At 39.9% G+C, this 26,237-nt stretch overlaps 1 protein-coding gene across 4 annotated transcripts in view; it reads left to right on the top strand.

The window, feature by feature from the left end:
- The first annotated feature begins 9,612 nt into the window (after positions 1 to 9,612).
- Positions 9,613 to 26,237, top strand: part of fgf14 (fibroblast growth factor 14) — a 79,050-nt gene continuing 62,425 nt past the window's right edge. For 3 of the 4 annotated variants that reach the window (XM_026295650.1, XM_026295645.1, XM_026295649.1), the window contains exon 1: positions 10,126 to 10,333. In XM_026295650.1, the coding sequence (XP_026151435.1) occupies positions 10,126 to 10,333 (208 nt within the window). Of the gene's footprint in view, positions 9,720 to 10,125; positions 10,334 to 26,237 lie in introns of those variants that run through there. The other variant, XM_026295651.1, reaches the window with a different exon arrangement.

The raw sequence follows: 26,237 nt of genomic DNA, 5'->3' as shown, positions 1-26,237 counted from the left end.
TTCATGTGCTTCATGTGAAATATTATTTCTGTAAACTGTGTCCAGTGTGGGCAACATGGTGGATGAGTGGTTAGCGCTGTTGCCTCACAGCAAGAAGGTTGTGGGTTCCCAACCCGGCCTTTCTGTGTGGAGTTTGCATGTTCTCCCGGTGCTTGTGTGGGTTTTCTCCAGATACTCTGGTTTCCTCCCACAGTCCAAAAACATGTATGTCAGGTTGATTGGTGACTCTAAATTGTCCATAGGAGTGAGTGTGAGTGTGTGAGGTTGTTTGTCTCTATGTGGCCCTGTGATGGACTGGTGACCTGTCCAGGGTGTACCCCTGTCTTTCACCCAATGAGAGCTGGGATAGGCTCCAGCAGATCCCTGTGACCCTGGTTAGGAATAAGCAGGTATAGATGATGGATGGATGGATGTGTCCAGTGCCTGACATTTACCAGTGTTTACTTTTTTCACAGTGAGTGATGTATTGTAGACTAATTAGAAATTGTTTGACATTGATCAATAGATTTAATTTGATCTTTCATTTTAACCATAAATATGAGTATCTGTTAGCTGACATGGATTCATTTATAAAAGTAAGATAAAAGGTATGACCACAAAATACCCACTCCATGTGGACTCTATAACTGAAGTATTCTATTAACTCCACCTGTTGTTTTGGTTTTATATATATCTGTAGCGGTTGCTGTCTTGCTCTTGTTATTTCCCTTGTAGATTACACACTTCATTTGATCCTTAACCTTCACAAACCTTCAAAGGATTGAAACAGCCAAGCCTCCATACAGCATCACCCTGCCACCAGCAGGCTTCATGATGGGAATAATATGATACGTTCTGCTCATGTGCAGTGTTTGGCTTACACGTAACAGATATTGAGATGAGAACAAAAAAGTAAAACTTTGGTCTATTCAGACCATATAACCTTGTTCTGTCTTATCAGTCCTTTAGCTATACCAGCATAGATTTGTTAGGGATACTGGTGCCTCGGTCAGCATATACTGGGAATGAGGCAAGGTAAAAACATTTACATTAACCTTTACAGTTTTGGGTCTGTATGTGCACCCACAGGAAACTAAAACACAGAAGGTACAAACTTCAGGACCTTTTACATCTTTCATCATTAAAAATCTCATTTATATCCATAGAGGAAATTAAAAAAAATCAGATAGTCTTTTTGCAAACTGGATGAATTATTATTAATTCTGGAGGGATATAATGATGCATTTAAAATAATGAAGCTTGTTTTCCTGTCCTGTTCAGAACATCTGGGGATGTTACCACATCCAGGGAAGCGCACTTTGCACTGCTGTGGGAATAAGTACTAAGAAACACGGTCTCTTTGGGACAGGGGAAGTACGGTAAGGCCTGCTAGTCAAGAAACTCTGTGTGTTAAGATGATTTTAATGCTAAAGCAGAAATGAGTAATGACAATAAGCTCTTTTAACGTATATATCATAGAAAAAGATAACCATAAGATTACTGCTGTTGCAGTGTTCAAAACATTGTAAACATGGTCAAACATGGCCAAAGGTTAATTTATCATTGTTCTCATTCTATTCTGCTATCAGTGGTCATCTTGCCCACTGTGGACTGTGGACATATGTGGACTAGAAATGCAGGGATCAAGCCACCAACACTTTGGTTTATGCTGTACCATTTGAGCCAAAGCCTGCCCTGTCCAACGCCATCATCATTCATTCAATAATGTTATGTATGGTAGTACAGATACATAGCTGTTTGTGCAGGAAAACTGTACAATACTTTAAGTTGATATAAACACTTGTTTGCTTGACGTATCACACTATGGCCACTGAAAAAAACACTTTCTCCCTGTTGGCCACCCTGTCTCCACTGAATGAGACAAATACCAGCAGTTCCCTCAGAGCTCATATTTTTTTAGTCTATGCCTGTGGCCAAAACCACAGTGAGATCAGCAGGATTCTATGCATTTCCCCAAGGTCATTTTTTTTCATAAACTGTGTGATGGAAAGTGACTATGGCAACCAGTCCCATGAGGAGATCCTGTTTAGAAGTGCCTACATCACACTGACTCCCAACCTGCTTGTTAGGATTACTGAACAGTCACCTGCAATCTGTTATTAAGAAGAACACTTTTTTCTCTAGCTCACAAATTTCATTATTCTTCCATCACACCACATAAGGCTTTGCAACAGTTAGAGCTTCATTTTTATTTTCACTAAGTAATTAACAGATAGTTTCTTAAATGTGCTGCTCAAACCTTTCAGATCAACAAGCTTCAACAGTCATGTGCTGAAAATGGACCAGGAAGCTTTGGCCAACAGAAGGCGTCTACGATAAGAGCTCTCTCCTCCATACTCCTTGAGCATCTATCAGATTAGTGTTGATAAGGCATTAGAAACACTGTCTTGACCTTTATAAAAATAGAAACAGACAGTGGATACAACTCCTGGCACACTACTAACTTTTTTTGGAGTTGAACCTGTTCTGCTACTTTCCTGTATGATAATGTACCTTATGTTGTACCGGCTTGACCTTATGCAGAAAACTCACTGTCAACATTGTTTGGTTGAGTATTATGTGGCAGTTTTTTAAGCTCTTTGTGCAAAAAGCCTAAACAAATGAATTTTCCATGCAGTTCCCCTGCTTAATGGTGACAAAACCTCCACTCTAACAAATTCTGAAAACCCTTCTCAGTTGATATAGGGAAAGTAGTTTTAAAGTCAACACAATTTTCACCTAATGGATGGTAGAATAGGTAACGACTCTAAGGCACTATACTCTCAGCTCTGCTGCTCCATTAATGCTGCTGAGCTACAGAGAAATGGATGCTTTGACTTGGAAATAGGCCTTTCCTTCTAAAAGTGGCTCTTTTGATGACATTTTGGTGCATACATTCTGCACTTCCTCCTGAAAGCAGGAAGTTTTCCCCATTTTAATACTCAACCCCATACAGGCCTATATCCCAGATAGATCTGTGCTTTGAAAGGGTATACATAATGAAAGATGCAGTCTTTACAAATTACACAGACACACAGTGCTGTTACATAACTGTGAGATGAGGTATGAGCATAAGAAATTAGCTGGAGTGAAGCTGAGATGAAGTAGCATACTGGATTTATCGACTAAAGAAACACAAACACAGATTTGTCCTCTTAAAACTAACCTCAGTTTGTTCACAACTATAAATGTTCGCCTGTTTCCCTTGGCAACTTCACCTCTTCTGAACATCTCAGCTTCTTGGTTACTGGCAAGGTCCCTCTTCCTTGTACAGTATGTCTGAATAAAGCATTATATATCTGACAGGGCAAACATAGTTGTGTTACCATCTGTGTCTGTTTCACTTTTCTTCATCAGTTTTTTCTAAAACATTCAAAATTTTTAAACATTTTGTTCCATACAATGATGATATACTCTCTCCTAAAGTCATATGCTTGACCAAATTATGTTTTTGTGTGTTGCAAATGACTTGGAAATAAGCCATGGTGCGCCATAAGTATTTGATGTGTATTTACAGAGCAAATTAGAAAATAAAAGTAAGAACTAAAACTGAAATTAAAAACAAAACAAAAGCAAATACAAACAATCTTTAGGTTTTAGTTTAGTATGTTTTCAGTCCAGCATCGTGGATGAGTGGTTAGCGCTGTTGCCTCACAGCAAGAAGGTCGTGGGTTTGCAACTCGGCCTTTCTGTGTGGAGTTTGCATGTTCTCCCTGTGCTTGGGTGGGTTTTCTCCAGGTACTCTGGTTTCCTCCCACAGTCCAAAAACATGTATGTCAGGTTGATTGGTGACTCTAAATTGCCCATAGGAGTGAGTGTGAGTGTGTGAGTTTGTCTGTCTTTGTGTGTCTCTATGTGGCCCTGTGATGGACTGGTGACCTGTCCAGGGTGTACCCCTGCCTTTCACCCAAAGAGAGCTGGGATAGGCTCCAGCAGATCCCCGTGACCCTGGCTTTCAGGAAAAAGCGGGTATAGATGATGGATGGATGGATGGATGTTTTCAGTCAACTATGGAAGATAAGAGTTTTGAACCTTGCTTCAGTTAGACACATCCTAATTTTGTGTGTTAGAGCCCCCATTATGGTCTGGTTTGAAGTCTAGTGTTAGCTTGTGTTTCATTCATGTGAAAGGATCCGAAATGTGATATAAAATACTTAGCTGCTGAGCAGAGCTACGTTCAGGCATATGTCTGTATGCTGTTATGAGAATAATGGGAATTTAACTCGATCACCTTTTTCATATCTTAGCAACAACAAATCCCAGTTACCTCATTTTTAACTTCCTTTATAAGATAAACAAAGATGTGTAACAGGTCGGTGCTCTGAGCACATGACTTCTGCCTTCAGGAAACAAACTCAGCAGAAAAACAAACATTATGTAAGAGATAAACTTAGATTTAAAGAACATCATTATCCATCTGTTTGTTATTGACTACATAAAATGATTTTTTTAAAACATACACGATCAGTCATGTGCACTGCTGAATCTATACATGATGTGAAAGTAAACCAGAATGCTTTATCAAAGACTGAATATGATCGATCAAATATTACAAAAAAATGGATCCTCCAAGTGTAAAAAAGTTGATGAGGAAACAGCCACCTCACGCTTAGCACTCGAAATATCCTATTGGTACCACGTTTATTGGCCACCTACTTGTTGCATTTTTTTCCTGGTACATGTAGCAACAGAAAGATGATTTTTTTTTTTTTATCCCTGCTGTTGCAGTTATTTCTAGTATCTGTACCAGAGGAGTATGATAAAGATACTGTGCTGTACATGGCAGATCAGTGGCGAAGAAAGGGGAGAAACAGCAGAAATATTGATTATTTTGTTGGCACTGCAGGAACCAATCAATCGCATGGCAGCACATGGCTGTATGTTCACGTAGACGCTGACTTAACTAGCATGAAAATGTAACTGCACTGCTGCAGCCGTGTAGAGTGGAGCAATGGATCTTAGTGAAGGAAAGACATTAAAAAAAACACAAAAATTCACTTTACAAAGAAGCTGCAACAATCAATAAAAGATAAAACCAACTCATAAAGCAGCAGAAGACATTTGGGTTTTCATGACAAGGAAGCAAATATTTTAAATCCCACTGGAAAGGAAACTCTCAGGCACAATTATAACGTGATGTGGTTTGAGAGCAGCCTGTATTTTTTTTTAATATATGCACTGTATGTATCGTTTCTGGGTAAAGTTTGAATGAAGTCATGGGGAAGAGAGGTCAGAGAAAGGGCAGTGCCAGAGCCAAAACATGTTTGTTATGAAAGTGACCTCTGTAGCATTCATCACTAATTTTCATCGCTCCTTCTGACTGTGGGCCCTTCCTCATGCTTTGGGTGACTACTCAGTGAAGGCACTTCGAGCCTCTGCCCAAAGCAAAACCGAGAGTTTCTATCTTCATCTATATTTCAACCACATGCCTTTATGACAGATGTCTCCAAATATAGATGATACTATAAGACTGCAAAGAAACCAGGGATATTGTTAGAGCTTTAAATATGGAGAAAATGCACTTGTCAGAACAGTCTCCATTTTTAAATTAACACCATTAGAAACATCAAACACTTAAAGTCAGTGCATAGTTGATTAAATGACCAACTGCTCCAGATGTTTCTGAAAATTTTATTGAAAATCTATGGAACAGGCCCTGAGGTTTGATAGGAGGAGAAGCAGCAACCTGATATTAACACAGCACATTCAGAAGGAAATAAGGGCTTCATGATGGGCAATCTATCTGTTAACAATGACAAGATGCCACTCAGATAAAACACATTTATCACACTGGGAACACAAGCAGTTCAATTTTTTTAGGCCTGATTCTATATATTTATATTAATTGTTGAAAATCTTTGATTAAGTAAGTTTTAAAAAATGATTATTTTCTCATTTTCTAAAAACTTATATTTCTGTCATGTACAATAAAATGGATGAGAAGGGAAATTAGACACAGGCCACTGGTTATTATTACACTGCCATAATATTGTGCTGTATACTCTTCTATATACCCAGAGCTCCATACTCACTCAGTGTAGGCTGGCTTATACAGTGAAGGGTGTCTAAATGTGGGGTGGTGTCATTGCCCTTATCTCTCTGCAATAATGAATATTGTTGGTCGCAGTGGATTTTAAAGAGGAGTTGGTTATTATGTGTGTGGGATTCCTCAATTTGTTCTATTGGTCTTTTGCCCTATTAGTCACAATGTGGGTGCACTGGAGAGGTTTTAAAGCCGATGTCTAAACATCACATATGGTGTTGCATTTTAGCCAAGTGCCAGTGAGCAGGAATTGACAGTAAATCAAATTTGGATGCTAATATGTATTTAACATTTCACCGGTCGATCGGTCCCATCATTTTCATTTCATATGGCGTATGCATGTGAAAAACATATATCCACTCTGACAAATTTGACAACTGTATCAGTGGAATCCATGCACTTGTCTGATGGTGTTTATAGTACCAGTCTACTGGTTAGAGCTCACTGATGCACAGAAAGTGGTTCCACTCCTGGACAATAAGCTGAAGCTAAGCAGAAACTAGATGTAATTTGTTGACATGGTGGGTTTGTGTTTGTTTGAACAAAGTCTTTGGTCATGACTTGGTTCACAGCAGCTGTTTATTTTCTAGCACACACTTGCTCTAAAGTCTAAACAATGCCAGACACAGCTCAGTCTCCTCCTATGACTTGTAGACATCTTGGACATGATGGCTGAGGGGCAGTGGTTGATTTTTAACACTATACTGAACATGGACATACATACAGCATACCCTGAGAGCATTGGACATAACTTAACCAAAAGTACAAGTTTCTAAATGAAACTACAACATGCTGATTATGAAACGTCATTTGTTTCACTTGAATGATGTAAAGACTTTGAGCAAATTAACTTGTACAATTGTTATAAACTGCTGTAGATTTGCGATTGCAGTTTGCCATACTTCTGTATTAGCAGTACAGTTTTAAATCAATAAATGAAATAAATGAATACATTAATGAATATTTATATCTGTCATGATGTCTCCATGTTCCTCAGTACTGCCCAGTATTACAGTATATAAGTAGTATAGTATTCTGTCTCAAACTGGCAGCCACTGTCTCAAAAGCAATAAAATCATAGTAACTTCATTATTATCCAGGATTCCACGATGTGGAAGTTTTGTTTATACTCCCTTTGGATTGTGCTCATTCATGTAATTACAAATATATTGTATATGTGTGCATATTGTTGGTAAAGATTCTTGTAAAGCTCATGTAGTTGAAATAGTCTACTTCTGCAAATACTTTTAAATTTGCACATTAGATAATATGATGAATTCCTCCGTACCAATATTCAGATGATAACACTCATTCATGCAGTCTTCACACTCCTCCATGTGTGAGTCTTTTAAGTGTGTTCAGTAAAACCACAGAGACCATAAGTAAAACTGGAACCAGTCTATTTATCTCAGTGCATTTTAAATGAAGTTATTTTTCCCTATCAGGAGAAAACAGGCAGAGCCACTTCCTGTTGTCCACAGCCTGGGCAATCAAAAAGAAGTATTCTAATGATCCCTGACAAAACTGTCAGACAATATCCTCCAGGGTGCAATGATACTTTACATTACAGTAGACAGATCGATAGGGAGGATACCAGGAGAGGCCTCTGCAGAGGGAGGAAGCCAGAGAGCCTGCAGTGCCCTGACTGACTGCTCTGACTTGTGCTGATTCCACAATTAGTCCATTTGACCCCACAGGACATGTGGACGTTACTCTGCAGCACACACATGTACAGTACATACACCACTTGTCTGTACTGGATATATGTGACTTTGTGTGTGTCCACCTGATCACTGGATATGTACAGTAAAAGTGTGGACAACATGTGCAACGTCTGTAATTTAAAAATAGTGGCTGCCACTTAAAAGCAGCAAGAAATTCTTCGTAGATCAACTTTCAATGCAAAAACTATTATGTCATGTAAAGAAGTAAATCAGGAAGCATTTTGTTTCAAAGTGGCCCACGTCCCTGAGGAACCAGTTATCACAGACAACTGACAAGACCTGGGTGCCACAAAACTAGGTCATTAAAGTGGATTAATGTTGTAATTCAGAGATGAACATACAACACAAACGCACTAACGAACTCCTCCAACCTCTCATCAAGCTGCCTGTGCAGGGGTTAATATTGTGTACACAAAACCTCAGCTTTTTCTTGTCTCTCACTGTTTACGTTCAGTTTGCCTCAAACTTGTCATCATTGTCTGTAAAAGGACATGAACAGACAAACATACAAGTGAAAAATTCAATATTCATCCTTGTAAAAGAAATTCAAAACTACAGGAAACAGTGACAAAAGGTTTGTACAGTTTAGGTGGTGTAGGTCATGTGTTTGTGCTGGGGCATTTGGATTTCTTTGTACTGCAGCCTGACAAATGTTTTGGCAAACAGTATCTAACACCTGTGAGCGGGGTTAACATTATACTGAGCAACTAATGGGTCCATTTTCAAACACTGGCAGACAAACTGACTTCTGCCATTTGTGCTGGGATGGAGTCACAGGACAGATCTGAGAGTGATTAATCCTAGATCCTAAAGTAGCAGAGAAACATCAAACAGCAAAAACACCACCGGTACAGTTCTAATTAAAAATGTCTTTGGTGGAAAACTGAACTGTGCTTTTACTTTTCACACACATGCTTTTTCTTTCCATGAAGCCTGTATGGTGAGGGCAGGTCTATTAGGGGAAAACATGATCGTCTTTTCCCTTAGTTTGTAATGGAAATTTTTTTAATCCTTGGAGAAAAGTTGTCACTGGAAACAATCGTCATGAGCAACACTAAACGGTCCCCTGTACTCAGGGATGAAGGAACAAAACACAGCTATAGGAAGCATAAACATACAATATATACATGAAATAAGAAATAAGAAAACGCTGCTTTCAAACGTCATAGTAATTATGATGGACTGAACAGTTTTATAAGATGTTTTATGTTGCTGTCCAGAACACTTCTGTATTAACTTTTAATTATTTAATAGATTTTTTTTTTCTGCAGCTGATGTTGAATTCTGTGATCTGTTGCAGTGTAGGCTTCAGGTCTCTGCAGCCCTGCTTCAGTACTGCTCAGCACAGCCTCGCACAAACAATCCCACCGACCTATTCCAGGTGAATTTACAGCTTTTCTGCACAATTTCTGCATTAACAGCCATCTGGATACACAAAGCTGCTACAACTTAAGGAACTGAGAGCAAAGAAATGACATATCAGTGAGAGACATTATAAAGACGATGGTTGTAAATGCAGTCTCTTTGACATGGGATGCAGACACTGAGAAAACCGACTTCATAGACAGTCGTTTTTAAGAATTCAAGCTCAGACAGCTCGGGACAATATTATCAGTCGGATCATAAAATTTTCCCAGAGCATCACTGATGTGACGGCGCAGAAACCACGTGTTTACGTAATGGAAAGCCAATCTTTCAGTTTAACCCCTCCTCCTCGTCTATTTCTAACAGAGGTCTGACGCTAAAGGAAATTCATGCAAATGTTTTTACACAGGCGCACCGTACTTTTGGAGATGCCTGTGGCGTGGTGCTGAAAAGGATTGAGGAAAATACACCACAAAGGAAAGAAAGCCACACTCCAGGAATCACGGACACACACCAAGAGCCCAAGCCTGGCTTTAACAGAAACGTTGCAGTGTGGGACCAGAAGAAATGAAACGTGAGGTTGGTGTTGTCTGACCTCACCAAACAAGGTGGTTTATCGGAGAAACGAATTAGACTTGATCCGGCAATGTGGTGTTTTGTTGGGGCTATCATTGCAGCAGTCTGTGCATGGGATGCATCCTCCTTTGGCTTTTGATGCTGTGCAGATCCACCCTCCTCTCCTCAGAGTGATGAACTAATAGGCAATGATTTTCTCCTCGGAAATCCACCGTGTTTTACTGTTTTCACGTTAGTTGTGTTTGTTTACTGGTGGCAGGACTCCTCCCGGTGCGACACATGCAATTTATAGAGTATATTTTCTATCATCGACAAGTTGAGGAGGGATTCTTTATACGCCAGAAGAAGAAAACACACCATTATCACGAAGTCTGACAGATACTGAACATTGTGCCACGTGAATGAAAAGGCATAGGACTTGGATATACATATTTTTCTATGATACAATTAGTAGCCTTGTCCTGGAGAACTGATCTAATTGTGTTATTATGCAACCGCAAGGATCTCATCAATACCTGGGTGTTTAAGCCACTGGATTGCTCTTCGCCCAAATCAATGTGGTTTCTTTGGAACATTTTCAGCAAAGGAACGCATATGCTGCAGTGTCTTTGTGGCAAGAGCCTTAAGAAAAACAAGAATCCAAGTGGTAAGCTCATCACCATTATGCCTACTCCTCCGTCTCGCTGTGAACCGGCGTTGTGCGTGCGTGTGTGTTGATCTGCGTTATTCGTTTGTTTGCTGTAATGGTGATAGATCTGCAATCATATTTATGCAGCGAGTGGATCATGCAGAGGCGCTGGGAGGGGGGAACAACTTATTCTGTGCAGCTACTATCGGCGAGCCCAATTTTGGAGTCGCGCAGCGCACAGACACACAAAAGCCCCCCTGCATCACCACGGTACCATGATCTCCTAACTTTTTAAATAGCGCTCACACGCAGGGGCTAGATGTTATTTCAGGGGATCAAATCCACGTACGCTTCTTCTGTCCAGCCTGATCCCCCTTAACCAGATTGTTCCATCCTCAGGTTTACTGCAGCAGCATTTCCCCCCTCTGCAACCCCACCACTTCTCGATTAAATGGGCTACTCGCTGTGTTTTCAGCGAGCCAGCCGGAGCAGACAGACTAGTCTTTCATGTCTATCTCTCGGCTGTTGCAGGCCAATATTCACCACACAGGCCTGGGGAAACGGGATTTTGTGGGGGAGCACTTGAGTTGATTTTGTGTTGAGGGAGCCTGGGCAGTTGAGGTGCGAATAGCACATGTAGGAACTGAGCTCCACTGCACTAATGCAAACCCTGCACTTCACCAATCGCCGTGGATCCAGATCCTGGACTTTGTCTTGTGAAAAAGCAGGGCACACAGTCCCTGCCTTCAGTGGCACACCAACACTTCTTACCTAATTAAAGGAGGAATGCGTATTTCAACAGGCTGCTGTCGGAATGAAGGGAAAGTCCCAGGTGGTCAGCATATAGTACGGACTACTTGTTACCTCATGTTGTGGGTTTGAGGATGATGCGCTCAGCAGCAGTTCCTCACTGCAACTGCAGTATAGTAGATCATCATCATACTGTGGTGGGACTATTTAGCCGCGCTGACACTGCAGGGACAACGACAAAACATTGTCTCCTATCATCTAAAGCCACTGTGTGTCGGTGCACACCTGAGACCAGTGACAGAGCATTTATTTATATTTGGCCTTTCACATCGCAGTCATCGTGTTTTCCATTTTAGACTTTTTATTGGAGGATAAATTAAACTTGGGAAAACATTTGAAAACACAATCACAACCAGTCGATTTAAAACAGGGACAAAAATATGGAGGAGACGGCTGCTCGATACATGTGACTAAAAATGAGTCTCAGGTGCAAACTGTTCATTAAACAAACAAACAAACAAACAAACAAACAAACAAACAAAGGTTGTAGCAGGAAGTGATACCATTATCTCACTGCTCACCTTGTACATGGAACAACAACAAAAATAATATTTACAGGTTAATTTATATTTAAAAAATTACATAAGTAGCTTTCACGCACATTTGTCGTCGCAGTGAGACGCGTCACTTCCGGTGCAGACGCTTTCAGGACTCTAAACAGTCGTAAGTGTTGTTGACTTTATTTTTCAAACTTCTCTTGTGTTTATCGTTGCACAAACTGATACCCCCGCGAATTTAACACAAGTTTTTAACGCAGATTAGATGAAATGGCCCAATGTGGTGCTCAGCATCCTGCTGCCTGGGTCAAAGAAGAGGCTCAGTGGTGTCAGAAATGTGTGTCTTTCAGTGAGAAAAGCACATTTACCTTGTGGAGGGTGATGATTGAAGTATTATGAGCTGGTGGTGTGGGCACAGTTGTTGAGTTTGTGCTGAAGCAGCAGATAGAGCCAGTACTGGGACCAAGATACAGACTGTGTCAGTGGGGTGCTGTGCTGTTTCTTATGGCTAAAAGCTGTTGACTTATTAAACCTGTGATGTCAAACTGTCACACAACAGATTTGTTTCTGCTACAGCAGATTTTCTACTACCTTTGTGTCTGTGTGGTTCTCTGTCAATAGATGCAGGTGTTTCCACTATAGTACTTGCTAGGCCTGAGCTGCAAAGGCCTAGATATAGTGCTCCAGCTCTTTGGCTGTATTTATAGTAACACAGCATAACTGTGAGGACACGGGGACCAAGCCAACTGGCCTGCATCAGTAAGACTGTCAGTCAAATTAGAAACATCTGGCTCATAACTCTGATCGTAACCTTCGTCTCTTTACACAAACAACAACAGAGGAGGTTAAGGGTAGAGTTTTGGTTCATGAAATGCCTTCAGCTCCAGCAGATGCCACTTGCTTTTAGCTTGGTGTGGGTTAATGCTCATAGTTAGGGCCTAAGTAAGTCAAATATTTGTGTATTTTCTATCTACACACGATCAACTGATTATCTCATTACAGTGTCACCAGTCAAGGGCTGGGATACATTAGACAGCAAGTGAACAGTCAGATTTTAAAGTGGATTTGTTGGAAGGAGCAAAAATGGGCAGGATCTGAGTGACTTTGACAAGGTCCAAACCGTGATGCTAGATGACTGGATCAGAGCATCTCAAAAAAGGCAGATCTAATGGGGTGTTTCTGGTATGCAGTGGTCAGTACCTCCCAAAGGTTCCCAAGGAAGGACAACCAGTGAACCTGTGACATGGTCATGGGTGGCCCAGGCTCCTGGATGCACATAGAGTCTGATCCCACAGTAGAGTGACTGTACCACAAGTTCAAGTTTAGCCCCTTTGCAAAACTGTCTTCAGATAAAGTCTTTATAGTCACTGACCTGATAATATTCTCCCAACTGCATCACTCTTTTCCAGGATGATTGTTGTTTTGTCTGTAGTAGCTTGTCCTTAGGGTTGGTGGTCTGGCATGGCTGGATTTGCTGACCTACCCTTAATGCTAACTTTCATGTCCCAGCATGGAAGCATGTCTTTGAGTGAATGTTCTTTAAGTCGATTAAGTAATTGACCGACTGAGTTTCAGCCTGCAGGTGTGTGGCATGATGATTGTGAGAATGGCCATATAGTTGTCGTCGTTAAACTTTGAGAATGTCACTGAATGCAGCTTTAATGAACCACAGTGGTTTAATGAGGGCATGTGGTGGTGAGCGTCAGAGGAGAAAAGTTACGTCATGACCTGCCACATGTAATAAAAGCAGGTCTTTGATTGATGCTCAGTGATGTATCTTAGGCTTTGTACTTCTGTGAAGTGTTGAAGGCTGTAAATGTAGAAGGCAAACAGCCAGGTTGCTGAAAGAGCAGAATTGCAGTGGATGTGTGAAGTCAGTAGGTGGCTTCCTCAGAGTGGCACAGTTCAGCAGCTCATTGACCGCAAAGTGACGGTACCGGTCACAGAACACTCAGCCATCCACATGATGATGGTTCATAGGGAATCAAGCAAACTCAACTCTATGGTGTGTGACAGACCCAGGAGGCTGAACCAAAGCTGCAGCACTCCAGTGCTGTCTCTATTGTGGGGTTGGTGGGAACTTGACCTCATGCTTATAAGGCCGTCTATTGCTGTGCCAGCCATGCAGACTGAACTGTGAAAATTCAAATAGTTTGATTTGGGGTGATGAACTATTGACTAGACTTTACTCCAGATGTACACGTATACGACTTCAAACTTCAGATGACAGCTTCATGACTAGGGTGTTATTACCCGTAAACAAATACATGTCTTTGCGGCAACACACTCATGCAGACATCAGCATGCACCATATCAAGTTTATCAATCTATCAATGTAAAGTACTGTTTTTACAGTGCACTGTGCTTTGTTGAGTGGATACTTCCATAGAGTAATCTGAAATTACATATGCATTTTAATAACCAGATTATGCTGCCAGCCTCTTTTCTCCATGCAGTTCTTAACTGAGAGCCAAAGGGATATATCGCAACTCCTGTTTTTCCCCCAAAATGGTTCCTGGTAGAGAATTTAAAAAGGGTCCAGGAGTTTTATACAGTTGAAAGATTCTTGATTAATTTGCGTAACATACCCACGCTGTAATTTGTGGTAACAAAGAAACAGCAGTGTAATTAAAGGGGATGGGTAAGATTCAAACAAGAACTCTTACAATTAGAATAACAGCAGGGTTGGCAGAGTTCCTCCAAACACCATTGCATGTTGCTAGGTTTCATACAGAAACAATGCAGTCAGTTAAAACTGGAATAGCTTTCCTAATAAAGTGCATGGGTTTTGCAGACCCTGACATTTCACAGTTAAGATAAAAAAAACAAAAAACAGACTCCACAGTTAACAAGTTTAGCAAGTGCTCACATGTTTATTAGGCACCTTTCTAAAAACAATACTTACTATACTATGTGCCTCACTGACCAACCTCGTCTAAAAATAGCTGGCAGGCCACATCCTCACAATGCAATTGAATATGGAGAAAGAGGATAAAAGGGAGCAGAAATTATTTTATACTTTAGGTTTTCAATGACTGATTTCTTTTTCAGCACAGGGTAAAAGCTAAGAAATGCTTTGGTTTATGTTATAGCTTTGGCATAATTTGGGGAACAAAGTTGCATGTTACTGCAGTGTGTACAGTATATCACAGGTCAAGAAGAAGCATTGTTTCACTCCTGTTGCTTTGGGCATGATAATGGCATTGGCATCAGCATTTTCCACAGTGAATTCATTTGGGCTGCCTCTGTTATGGTTCTAAAAAATATGACCTACAGGAGTGATGAGATTCAGGTTCCCGGCTGCCATCGTACCTTCTTCTGTGACACAATCGAGTTTACATACAAATCAGCTCAGATTAGAGGGCAAATACATATACAGTGGGTGTATAGAGACAGAAAAAAGGGCAAATGAAGACAGAGCGGGTTAGACCCGTGTGGGCAAAGTGATTAATGTCTTTATATAAAACTCTAAATTAACATGAACCGCTTCTCCCAGGATCATCTGGATATTTCCCCGATGCTCCTGTTTGCAGCTCTGAGAGGAATGATGGGACATGCAGTCCTAACTGAATGCTCCGAAAAGTGACTAGGGCCTCTGGATCTGCAGGTGGATGGTTTCACAGGATGTACACGAAGCAGCTCTCTGTTTTCTCAGGCTATGTTTAACGGGAGTTCACATAAAGGGAATGTACTAAAAGTACTAAAAACACTATCTGTGCTACCTGCTCAGTTCCACGCAGACAGCTGACAACGCTAGCTCCTAGCTGCTGAACACAATGCAGCATTTAGCAGCCAGATAATTCACTCAGGTGTTGATAGAGACCAAAGCAGACTGGACAGTGAATATTGGACCTTCTTTTGCCCGACATGTCTCCAAATGCTTATGGTGTACCCTATCTGTTGATTGTATGTCAATGATCAGCTGTTTGCGTACAAGTTTACAATGTCAACTTAAAAAGTTATAATACGTCAGTGTTGTGTTGTGTTAAAGCACAGCAAGGACTGATCAGGGTCTGTTCTGTCTGGTCTTCAAAACCATCTAATATTATTATTTTTTTTATTAGCTCAGTCTCTTCAAATGCAGGTAGACAATTTTTACCTTTACTGTATCCTGCATTTATTTGAAGACATTAGAGATAATACTGAATGAACATGTAGGCACATGTAAGCACTTTTAAAGGTTATATTTTTCTTTGGTAGGCTATCTGCTGCTCTTTCCTTTCCCCATAAATGTATCAAAACATGTCTCAAGGAAAGACGATGACATTTCTCCCTGTTTTGCTCAAAGTGTTGGTGTACAACAACACTATCAATTTGATCTGAGTAATGCGAGTGAGGAGCGATGATAAGTTGATTGCTTTTTGATTTGAGTCATAGATACAGTTTGCTACCTGTGGTGTGAAAAGGCTGCTGGGAGGAAAATCATGTGGCTGAATGAGAATTACAATGTGGTAACTGTGAATTATGCTGATTTGCCAAAATGATAAAGCTTTGAGAGGAACTGTTTTATGTGGACTCCTTTTGCATTAGCGATCTACATGTCATATTCGAAACATACTCTAAACAGTCACCTTGAGAAACCTCTGTTAACAAACGCTCAAACATTTCATGTTTTATTTTTATTTTCCTTGGTTTCTGATGGCAGCTGTGTCTCTGTGTCTCTTTGAGTTGTGTTTGACACAGGGGTGAAATTGGCCATTTGTGCTAGGGTACTGACAGGCTTGTCAGATTTGAAGGAATAACATCAGGTAGTGAAATAAATTTTTTGTCAGTTGTCAGTTTTATGAACTTTCTTGGACTCAGTCATTTGAGTCATATAAGGTCAGTGAGATTTCTAGTTCGGCTGTGAGTAATATGTTGACTATAGTCCTTAAATGTAACACAAATGAATTCGTATCTCAAGACTAAACAAATTACAGCAAAGCTGGATTTGCTGTATTATAGAGAACCTGTATAGCTCCACATGAGCCACTCTAACTCTAACCCATGACCCTAGTTTTTGCCGTTGTTGAATCTTTGATTTCAGTCAGTCTGACAAAAGCAGGTTTCTTACTCTGGTTGGTGATCTTTGATTTACCCAGCTGACAGATTTTAGTCATTTTTAAATGGCTTTGCAGAGGGCATGCACAGTTCTGATAGCTCTTTTCCAGGAGAAATTGAATCACATCTCAGAATAGTATTTACCATAGAATAACATGGCCTGTACATTTCTTCACTTGGTTTTCTGCCCTGTGTCTTATGGAGGCTCCATAAATCATCTTGTAATTTGGCTTATCCTCTGTCCTTAGCAGGAGCTATGTAACATATCCCCCCACTTCTGTCAGAATCAGACTCGGAGCTGAAGCAGAATTACGTTTATTGTGAAGTACATTTTCACATACAATAGATAATAGATACAAAAATAGGAAAATTATACAGTAATATATACAAAAATACAAAATATACAGTAGCACTATATTGAATATATACATATGAGTTAAAAGTGCAAAAAGTCTGTGCAGTGTTTATAAAACAGTGAGGGTGACATGGTGCAGAGTGTATATATTGTGCAGAATGTATATATTGTGCATGTGTGCAACAAGTTCCACATTGTGATGGTGCATTTAACGTCCACAGAATAAGTCTGTGAATGTCGGGTCCTGGGCCTTGTTTATTAGGCCAACTCCACCTTGGATGAAGCTGTTTTGTGTGTTTTTTTTTTTTTTTTCTTGCTGTGAAGTTTTGGTCTTGATTGACCACAGCCTGTTGCCAGAGGGTAGTTTCAAAGAGGATGGGAGGTGTTGGACACAGTCTTTCCCTGTGAGTGAAGGTGTAGTGTTGTGAGGAGCAGTGGCATAACGCAACTGCAACCAAGTCCTTGTCAGACCCCAGAGGACTGGGCACATGATACGTGCTGCGATTTTTTTATTTTTATTTTTTTTTCCTCTGGAGCTGCTGAGCTCCTGTGCTGGGTTAATGCAGTGTGTTGTGACAAAATGATGAGAGAGAGAGAGAATAATGCTGTGTGGCTGAGATGGTATTGTACCAGGAGTCTGAAGAGTTGAACAGAAGGGTTGAGACATACATGCACCTTTTGAAGTTCATCATCATTAACAGAATTTGTATTGAAGTGACAAAAATGCCTCTGTCTTACAATTGATGTTAACGCTGTGAGAGTGGATAAGAACAGTTTTAATTGGTGTGTGTGTGAAGGGCTTTTTTGTCTCAGAGTTCGGGGTATGAAACAGTCACTGTGACAGTCTAATGCAGTGCAATCAGCATTGACAGCTACAGGTATTATGTTCAACATCTAAATAACTCAGTCCTGATGCCAATACAGCCAACGTGCCACATGCTGTCATAATATGGAGAGCACTGGTGAAGCTCGGTCTTGTGTTTTGATGCCAGTCGTGTGGGTAATTGTTGAATATGACAATGTGGGCACATTTGAGAGGAACCAGGATAATGGGACATTAGTAGATTAGTTGTTTTCAAGTTTTGCATGGAATTTCTGTGGTTTCACGCTTTGTCCTGATGTTCTTAACTAACATGAAAATATTAGCTTGTAAACATTTATGGCTTTTGGGAAATGGTGTTTGTTAAAAGCGGCTACAAACATCGAGTTAACACGATATTTGAACATTTTCCAAAAAATATATAGTTGTATGGTGCAAACCACATTCAATGCTGTTGAGAAGGTCTGTTCCAAGGCTGGACAGTGGGATTTTGAATGAGGTGTTTCAATGAAATGTAGTAAAAACTAGATCCATATTAATGAAAAATGTAAACTACAAAATGGTGTGAAAGTAGCGGCTAAAGAGTAAAAATGTTCTTTGTAGAGTCGGAGTGTACGGTGCGATTTATCTTACTCCTTAAAGGAAAGTTTATGTTCAGAGAAGGACCGCACAGTGTGTTGTCACTGTATGCAGAAGCAGGAAAATAGGAATCCCAGGGTCTGACTCTAAATTTCGCATTTTCACACAGCAGCAAATCTAAATCCTAATATTAACTAAATTCAAGCAGTTACCTGTTGATGTTAAAGTTCTTTTGTGTAGGTGGAATTTAGCAGACATAATGTTTGCACACGTGCTTTTGTAACCTCCTTAAATCTGAAGATAATAATCAAGTGACAAAGGTAAAAGTATTTCAAAGCGGCTCTAAATTGTTTTCTTTCAGGACAGAGTCATAGACAGTGTACCTGAGTCTGAGTCATTATACGCAGCAGGCACACAGGAGGAGGACAGGGGGCAAAACGTGACACTTGATCAGGCTTGATAGAAATGCAAAACTAAAAAAGTGGAAAAAACACTGATGGGTATGAGATAAAATAAATTTAAGGGAAGATAATCAAGTACTGTAAAAAATAAAGTTGACAAACCACTGAAGTGGATTATGGAAACAAAATAATGGCAAAACACAGCAAAGCAAGGTCAAATAAGAAATCAACTCATAAAAAGAATGAATTTTCCATCCATCCATCCATTTTCTATACCCACTTATTCCTTAACCAGGGTCACAGGGATCTGTTGGAGCCTGTCCCAGCTCTCTTTTGGGTGGAAGGCAGGGGTATAACCCTGGGCAGGAAGAATGAATTTTTAATATTGTAATTTTGAAACAGACACAAAAAATGCTAACAGAGCCTTTTGATATTTTACATGGTGTAAAGTTTAATGTCTAAAGAGCTGTGTGTTATTAGCAGTGTCATCGAGAAGGAGATGATGCAGTTGCATCAACATGTTGGTGGCGCTGTTTGGTGAGAGATGACGGTAATGTAGCGTCTTTAACCTTTATCCAACACACCAGGCTGAACATACAGGGGTGCATGTGTATTAATGTTTGTTATTGAGCCACAGCACATGCTGCTACAGCTAGAGACACACACTGCTAAAGCGATGGCTCTGTGCTTTGCTGTTTTAGAGCAATGAGAACTGTTGGAGGGAAACAGAGCGAGGTCAGCCCGGTCTGCTTCCTTCCTGTGCTGCAAGTACATCGTATTGATTTGATTATGATTGATTGCTGATATGATTTCATGACTCACTGTTGGCCTGTAGCTCATTTATTGCTATTGTCCATCATCCACCTGTGCTCCCTGCTGATGGAACAAGCTGAGCAGGACGTGCTCTCTTCTTCATTTTTGAACTCAGCCTCTGTTTCTCTACAGTTCAAATTTATAATTTTCATTAGAATGACCATCATAAGGTACGATATCAAGAACAGTCATGTTTACAATGCAAGGTTTGTAATGTAATCATCTAAATGCAAAACAGACATCAAATGAATGCGTGTAGCAACAATTAAAGGAAAAGATGATAACTAAATTACTAAAGACATGGTGCCAAAATGGTGAGAACCATTTAAGAAGAGAAGCAATGACAGGCAGGTTAGAAGGAGCTCAGTATAGTTTCATGTGTTGTTCTGCTGTTTGCCCTCAGGCTGTGACAGGCTGTGACATACTGTATTTGCTGCCAGTTTTTCCATGGCCAGTTATTTCCACCAAATAAATGTTGAATTTTGTTTTGGTTTGGGAGTGTGTCAAGTTCTTGGTGTTTAGGTTTTATTTTGGTAAAGAACTTGGTTATTATTCTTTATACAGGCTGTAGTGTTGCTGTGTTGCTTTGTCTCTACCTCTTGTTTTTGGCAGAACCGATTCTGTGATTTTGCATCTTGGCTGCCAAGTTTGTCTGAATGGGCTGGCTGTAGTTACTCACTGGTTCAGTTTCTCTGTTTCTAGCTGCTCATGTTGCCCAGATAATCTTCCACTTGACATTGTCCTTAAGCAGTAAATTCCTTCCTCATAATATCATAAACTGCTGTGCTGTGTTTTGGTAGTTTTCAAACTGAGCCTTTTGCATAGTTTTTGCTGCCACCTTACAGAGCTGTTTCCCATTGTTGAGGGGAATGATCTTTTTTTCTTTATTTTTTTGTCGACACGAGGAGGCTCTCTGGCTTTGAAGTGTGCACAGCGTAGAGTTGGATTGCTCTTTTTGAGTCTTGATTAAAAGCGGAAGTTGACCTAATTCTAAGTCATTCATGCTGTTTGTTGCATATAAGGCACAAATTAAAAAAAAAATAAAATAAAAATAAAACTTGGTGACTTGTCATTCGATCTTCTTGTGTTTTCCAGTTTCACACACATTTAAATTGGTTGTCTATCACTCCTCTCCCTTCATGCAGTGGTCTGTTCTGTGCAGTCCTGGAGGTTGTGTGGTGGCTACGGTATGCTGTGTAGATTTTTGCTGCAGTGCAGCAGGCAGTATTGTGCTGCTGCTGCCTCTATCTTCCCCCTGCTCTCTCTCTCTCGTCTCTCTCTCTCTGTATGCATTCATTTTTGTGTACATTGTTTGGGAGCAGTCCCAGACAGTTATGCTGGTTTTTTTTTTTTTTTTTTTTTTTTTTTTAAAAAAAAAAAAAAAAAAAAGGCATTAGCCCCAGATCTTCTGTCTCATTCATCACACCTCGCAAACCTTTGTTGCCTTTCTTTTTTTTTGTTTTGTTTTTTTTTTTTTTGTTGGGCCCTTACACAGCTTTGTCAACATTTTTATGATGACCTTTCAGAAGTTCTTATTTTCGCTCCGGTTACTACCTCTTGCACATCCCTGTCTTGTAGTTCAATTCCAACAGTTTTCACTTGGTCCCCCTGTGGCTGTCGTCTTTTATTGAGAGACAGAGGGAGAGGTGATGGGGTGGGCAGTGACTAAGTAACCTGTTTGTGGCGGTGAGTGCTCGGCTCTCTGCGCAGAAAGGCCAGTTGTTTTCTGTTATACACACTAGACTAGCGACGGTGAAGCACTCAGTGTGTCAGACCAGGCAGATACAGCACTGGGGGACACACTGGAAGCTGAAATACTTTAGTACAAACATGTAGCTAAATATATATAAATAAATATATTTTTGTTCACAATCTCAATGGATTACACATTCTGACTTGCTGTTGCATGTTTGTTGTTGTTGTTTTTTTTAAAGTTTAAAGTAACACTGAATAGCCATGACATGACGCCACTTGACATTTCTGGTATGTTACATCCAGCGAGCTGAGAAAGTGTCGGTGCTATCTGTGTGATATGGTTATCTGCATGTTGGAAGCTTCTGGTGGGGTCTTTACAAGTGGCTGACAGGCAAAGTATGTGTGTGTAAATGTGTGAGAAGGTTGCCATGGTCAGGTTAAAAGGTTGTGTCAGGCTTTGTGGGAAATCTGTTGTTTAACATTTGAGAAAAAGTAAGTTAGATCCAACGTGGGCTTTTGCAGCCAGACATGGAGGTGAAATCTTTTGCTAAGATTGTGGAGCGGCGGGTGCGTAAGGTCCTAAAGGCTGAGGCAGAGCATGGTGAGTTCTAGCAGAGAGCTGGGTCAGATATTTGACCCAGAGTCTTGACAGATTAAACACAGTTACTGTACTTGCTTAAAATGGCATTATGGTGAACAGCATATGGAAAGAAATACATAGATGATGTCAACATGATCACCGGAACAGTCTTATCAATACAGTCTGCATCTGCACTGATAAAATTAATCGCTGCATTGCAGATGATCAAACCTGAAGGTCACACTTTGTATTGTCTGTGTGTGTGTGAATAATGTTTGCATGTCTATGTGTGTGTGGCTCACACTCCCAGTTATTTTTTTTATGCAGCAGCAGGCCAAAGAGGAGGTGGTAATTTTATTATGTATGCAATGCCTCTGAAGTTTATTTCATTCTATTTGTCTTGCATAAAATATGAACCTCTTTTGAGGCCAACACAGGAAGCCAAGTAGATTGATGCATGGCTGTAGATCTACAGTGACACTAAGCTCAAGTCCTATTCTCTTTTCCTCTCTGAGTAGGGAATAAGTTTCATTCTTTGGAAGTATAGTCTGACATGCATTTGGTCTGTCAGCTGTGTCCTCAAATGTTTATGCACAGGCTGACATAAGAACATGGACATGAGACACACCTGGCATCAAGACAACTGCACATCTCACAGCAAGTTAGCCTGCAGTTGCACCTCAACACCTTACCTAACGTTTGGTCTAAGAATTTTTCTTTGACAACGTTTAATAATGTAGTCACTGAGAGTCGTACATACTCTTTTTCCACTGGCTCCAAGGCCAAACACCATGGCTGTCCTTTGTGAGGTGCTCAATAGAATCCTCTTTTCTCAGACCTTTTCTTTGTTAGTGAGAGTTATAAGAGTTATGTAACAGCTCAAAGCCCGTGTTGAAACACATTACGTCAATGTTTTAACAAATAAACATGCACTGCATTTAGAAGAGAGACAGACTGAGCAGGTGAGATGTGAAAAAAGACAAGAAGTTTATCACTCAAATTTGCCAATATTCATCCATCAGCATACTGCAGCATTAGCGTTATTGCTCTTCTGTTCCTGTAATGTTTTAAAAATACAATATTTACTTGTTTTTAAAGATGTGACAAATGCTGTGATACCCTCTTATTATGATTCTTTATGGATTCTTCTATTTTGTCTACTAAAAGAAATCCATTACCTATACCAGCTTTTTCCTATTTAGGGTCATTTGTATCTGCTGCCTATCCCCGCTCTCTTTGGGTGAAAGGCAGGGGTACACCCTGGACAGGTCCTACTAAAAGAAATGTAGCATGAAAATTTCTCCACCTTTTCAAAATTGGGTGAAAAAAAGCTCAGATTGGATTTACACAAACCATAAAGGGACACATACTACTGGGGAAATGAAAAGGTGAACTACTGTTATTCCACAGAAACCAGGCTTGGCACATTACTAACATATCTGATCTGAACTGTATAGTTAAAAAAAAACAATACAATAGAATCTCTCTCACAATAGAAAAGCAGTATTTGTAAACAAAGAGGAGAGAGTATGTTGTTTCGTTTTCATAAATTGGACTTGTACTGTGTAATGGATGTTTTTCTCTGCTGCATCATTAAGGGTTTTCATGGTGTTTTAATGATATTCCTGAGCATGTAGCAGCCACCCTATGTGAGGACGGTTTTGCAGTGTGAATGTGGGAGTGTGTTATAACACAGTATGTACAGGACAGTGAGAGAGAGAGAGGGAGAAACAGATCTGGCAAAGGTGTCTTTCAGTATCTTAGCTGGGAAATAACCAAAAACACTAGCTGAATTGAAGGCCTCTTTGCTGAGTAATTACTGTGTAGTCTCTGACAAACTCTAAGATCTTAACTTATGAAAATATGTTTCTCATTTACATCTGCCCACCTTCCATTCCCTCTAGCTCCGTCAAAGCATCTTATCCACATCATCTTATCGCAGTATTGTTGTATGGTTTTGCATAAAGATTTCTTGATTCATGGCCTGCAGATGACTGATCAGCTGTGTTGATATATTTTTTAAACTCCCCAAAAAATGATGCTGCCTGGAACAAAAAAAGGGGAACTGCGGGGAAGAATAGGAAAGCAGTATGTATTTATGTAAATACCACTTCTAGCTTTGCTCATGTAATTTGGTGAAATACTACATAAACCTGAGATTTGCATTTATAGGGTTCTTTTTTTCTAGTTTTCTCTTTGGTTGGTGTATGTAGTGAAATACTTAACTCAAATAATGAAATCTTAAAGAATAAAACTGTAGACCAGCTCAAAGTGGTGAAGTACAGAGGGTTTAGCACTTTGTATTTACTTGTTTTATGAATAACCCTCAGTTGCATATGACTCAGTATTAAAAAAGAATTTATCCATATTATTTTGCCTGTACAGAAACATAAGTGGATAATACAAAATATTGGATTTTAAAAACCCTCTGGAGCACAATGTGCAAAGCTTCAACTGGTTTTGTTTTTCCATACTTTGAGTATTTACGGCTTGATTTACAATTAGCAGGCAAATTATGTTTTACTTCACTTTCTATGTCGTGAAGCATTTTCAAGATGCGTTTGCCACAGATTTTGCTTAAACAACAATAAATAAGAAAAGCAAAACTTTGATGTTAAGGGGTTTGTTTGAATTTGAGGTGGAACACGACCTCAACACTGGGCTGCAAACATCTGGTAACATCCTTCTTGAGTTTGAACTGAACTAGCAGAGTTAAACCACTACTGTTAGTGGTGGTAGTGTTAACCTATTTACCATTCTACTGGGCACGTGTGTGTCTGTGGTTGGAATATTTTGCGGCATTAAAAAAACATTAACACCATCCAGCCTTCGTAGCATTTGTCCTTAAACTCCAGGTATTTGTGATGTGTTTCAGAAATTCTTAAGACCTGTGGCAAACCCAATATAACATTACTGTGCTGACCTAATTGTCCTGCCTAACCACGCTGTGCATCTTTGTGATGCAACCTCCTCACTATTTCCAACAGATCAATAGGGAAGCAACCATTCAAACATTCACAGAGGGAATGTGATAATATGCTGCTGTACATGTAGTGGTTTGTAAGCTAAAGTTACTTCATATTGAACGTTTCATTATCTCTCTATTTCATATCCAGGGTGTTATATTTACATAAAAGACGATAGAGTGGTAGAAACAGAGAAGGTGTCTTTTTTTTTTTTTTTTTTTTTTTTTTTTGGAGGGAAGTGGGAGAGAAAAGGTAAAGAGTCTCTGCCGCTGCACAGAATCACGTTATAAATCGACAGCAAAGTCTTTAACCGTCAATGAAGCAAAGAATCACATTTTTTTTAGGGTATCCTCACAGTTAACAGAGGTCACTGGTGTAAAGCAAGAACTGTGATCAAAAGCTGTCACCTGTGTGCTGTTCAAACCTCTTCATAATGAAGTGCAGAGTCTTCCTAAATCACTGGTGTAAAACAGTGATGGATACACTGTGGAGAGAAGCAATCACCTGTGAGATGTCTCAGAATATGAATCGCTCTGCAGCTAAATTGAGTTTTGACAGAATGAATTTTTGAAACTCTCCACAGTGACGAACGCTCAGTGTTCAAGATAATAATTACCGGTACGTGATTTTTGCTTTGCATCACGTGTTTTTCTTCTTCTATTGATTCCACTTTCAGTTTTGTTTAATGCAAATGTGTAAATTACTCCATATGACAGGCTACACTGCTCCACCTCGGTCTACTGGGAAATAAGCTCATGTGCTTCTCTGTTAATGCATCCAGCAAGTAATATGTGGTGTGTTTAGTAGACGCATCTGTTTAGGCACAAACCAACCTGGTCAGCGGTGCAGATGTGAAAAAGGAGCCAGGGTTTAAAGTGCTCTCTCTAACTCTGACTGGAGAAAGTCTTTGACCTGGTTACAGTGTCTAACTGTGTAAACACACTGTGACTGTTCAACAACTTCAGTCCTTCTACAGTTACAAATAGTTATTTTTTCCTCTTTGTGAATTGAGTGAATAAGATGCTGAGATGTTAGTGAAGATTTAAGATGTCGGCAGGTTTAGTTTTTCACTTGAGCAAACCATATACTATTACAACAAACTGTTCCTTTTAAAGATAAGATGCCAGCTACAGAGACAGAGGTCATTAGAAAACAAAGAATGCGAGAAAAACAAAAGTGAAACTAAACTTTATTTTGTGCAAATCTTCTGTAATTGTGAGGTGTTTGTATCTCTATCTGCAGTGGAGCCTCTGAACAGTGAGTCTGGGGATAAATCTGTAATAGTAGTCTCATGAATGGGTAAAACCCAGGTTGAATGTGTATTCAGCTGAGCATGTCATGCGTGGGTTTCCTGTAAGAAAGAGGT

This window comes from Mastacembelus armatus, chromosome 21 (assembly GCF_900324485.2).
Source record: "Mastacembelus armatus chromosome 21, fMasArm1.2, whole genome shotgun sequence".
Classification (NCBI taxonomy): domain Eukaryota; kingdom Metazoa; phylum Chordata; class Actinopteri; order Synbranchiformes; family Mastacembelidae; genus Mastacembelus; species Mastacembelus armatus.
Note: the sequence above shows the minus strand (reverse complement) of the source record. Positions and strands in the feature narration are given on the sequence as shown.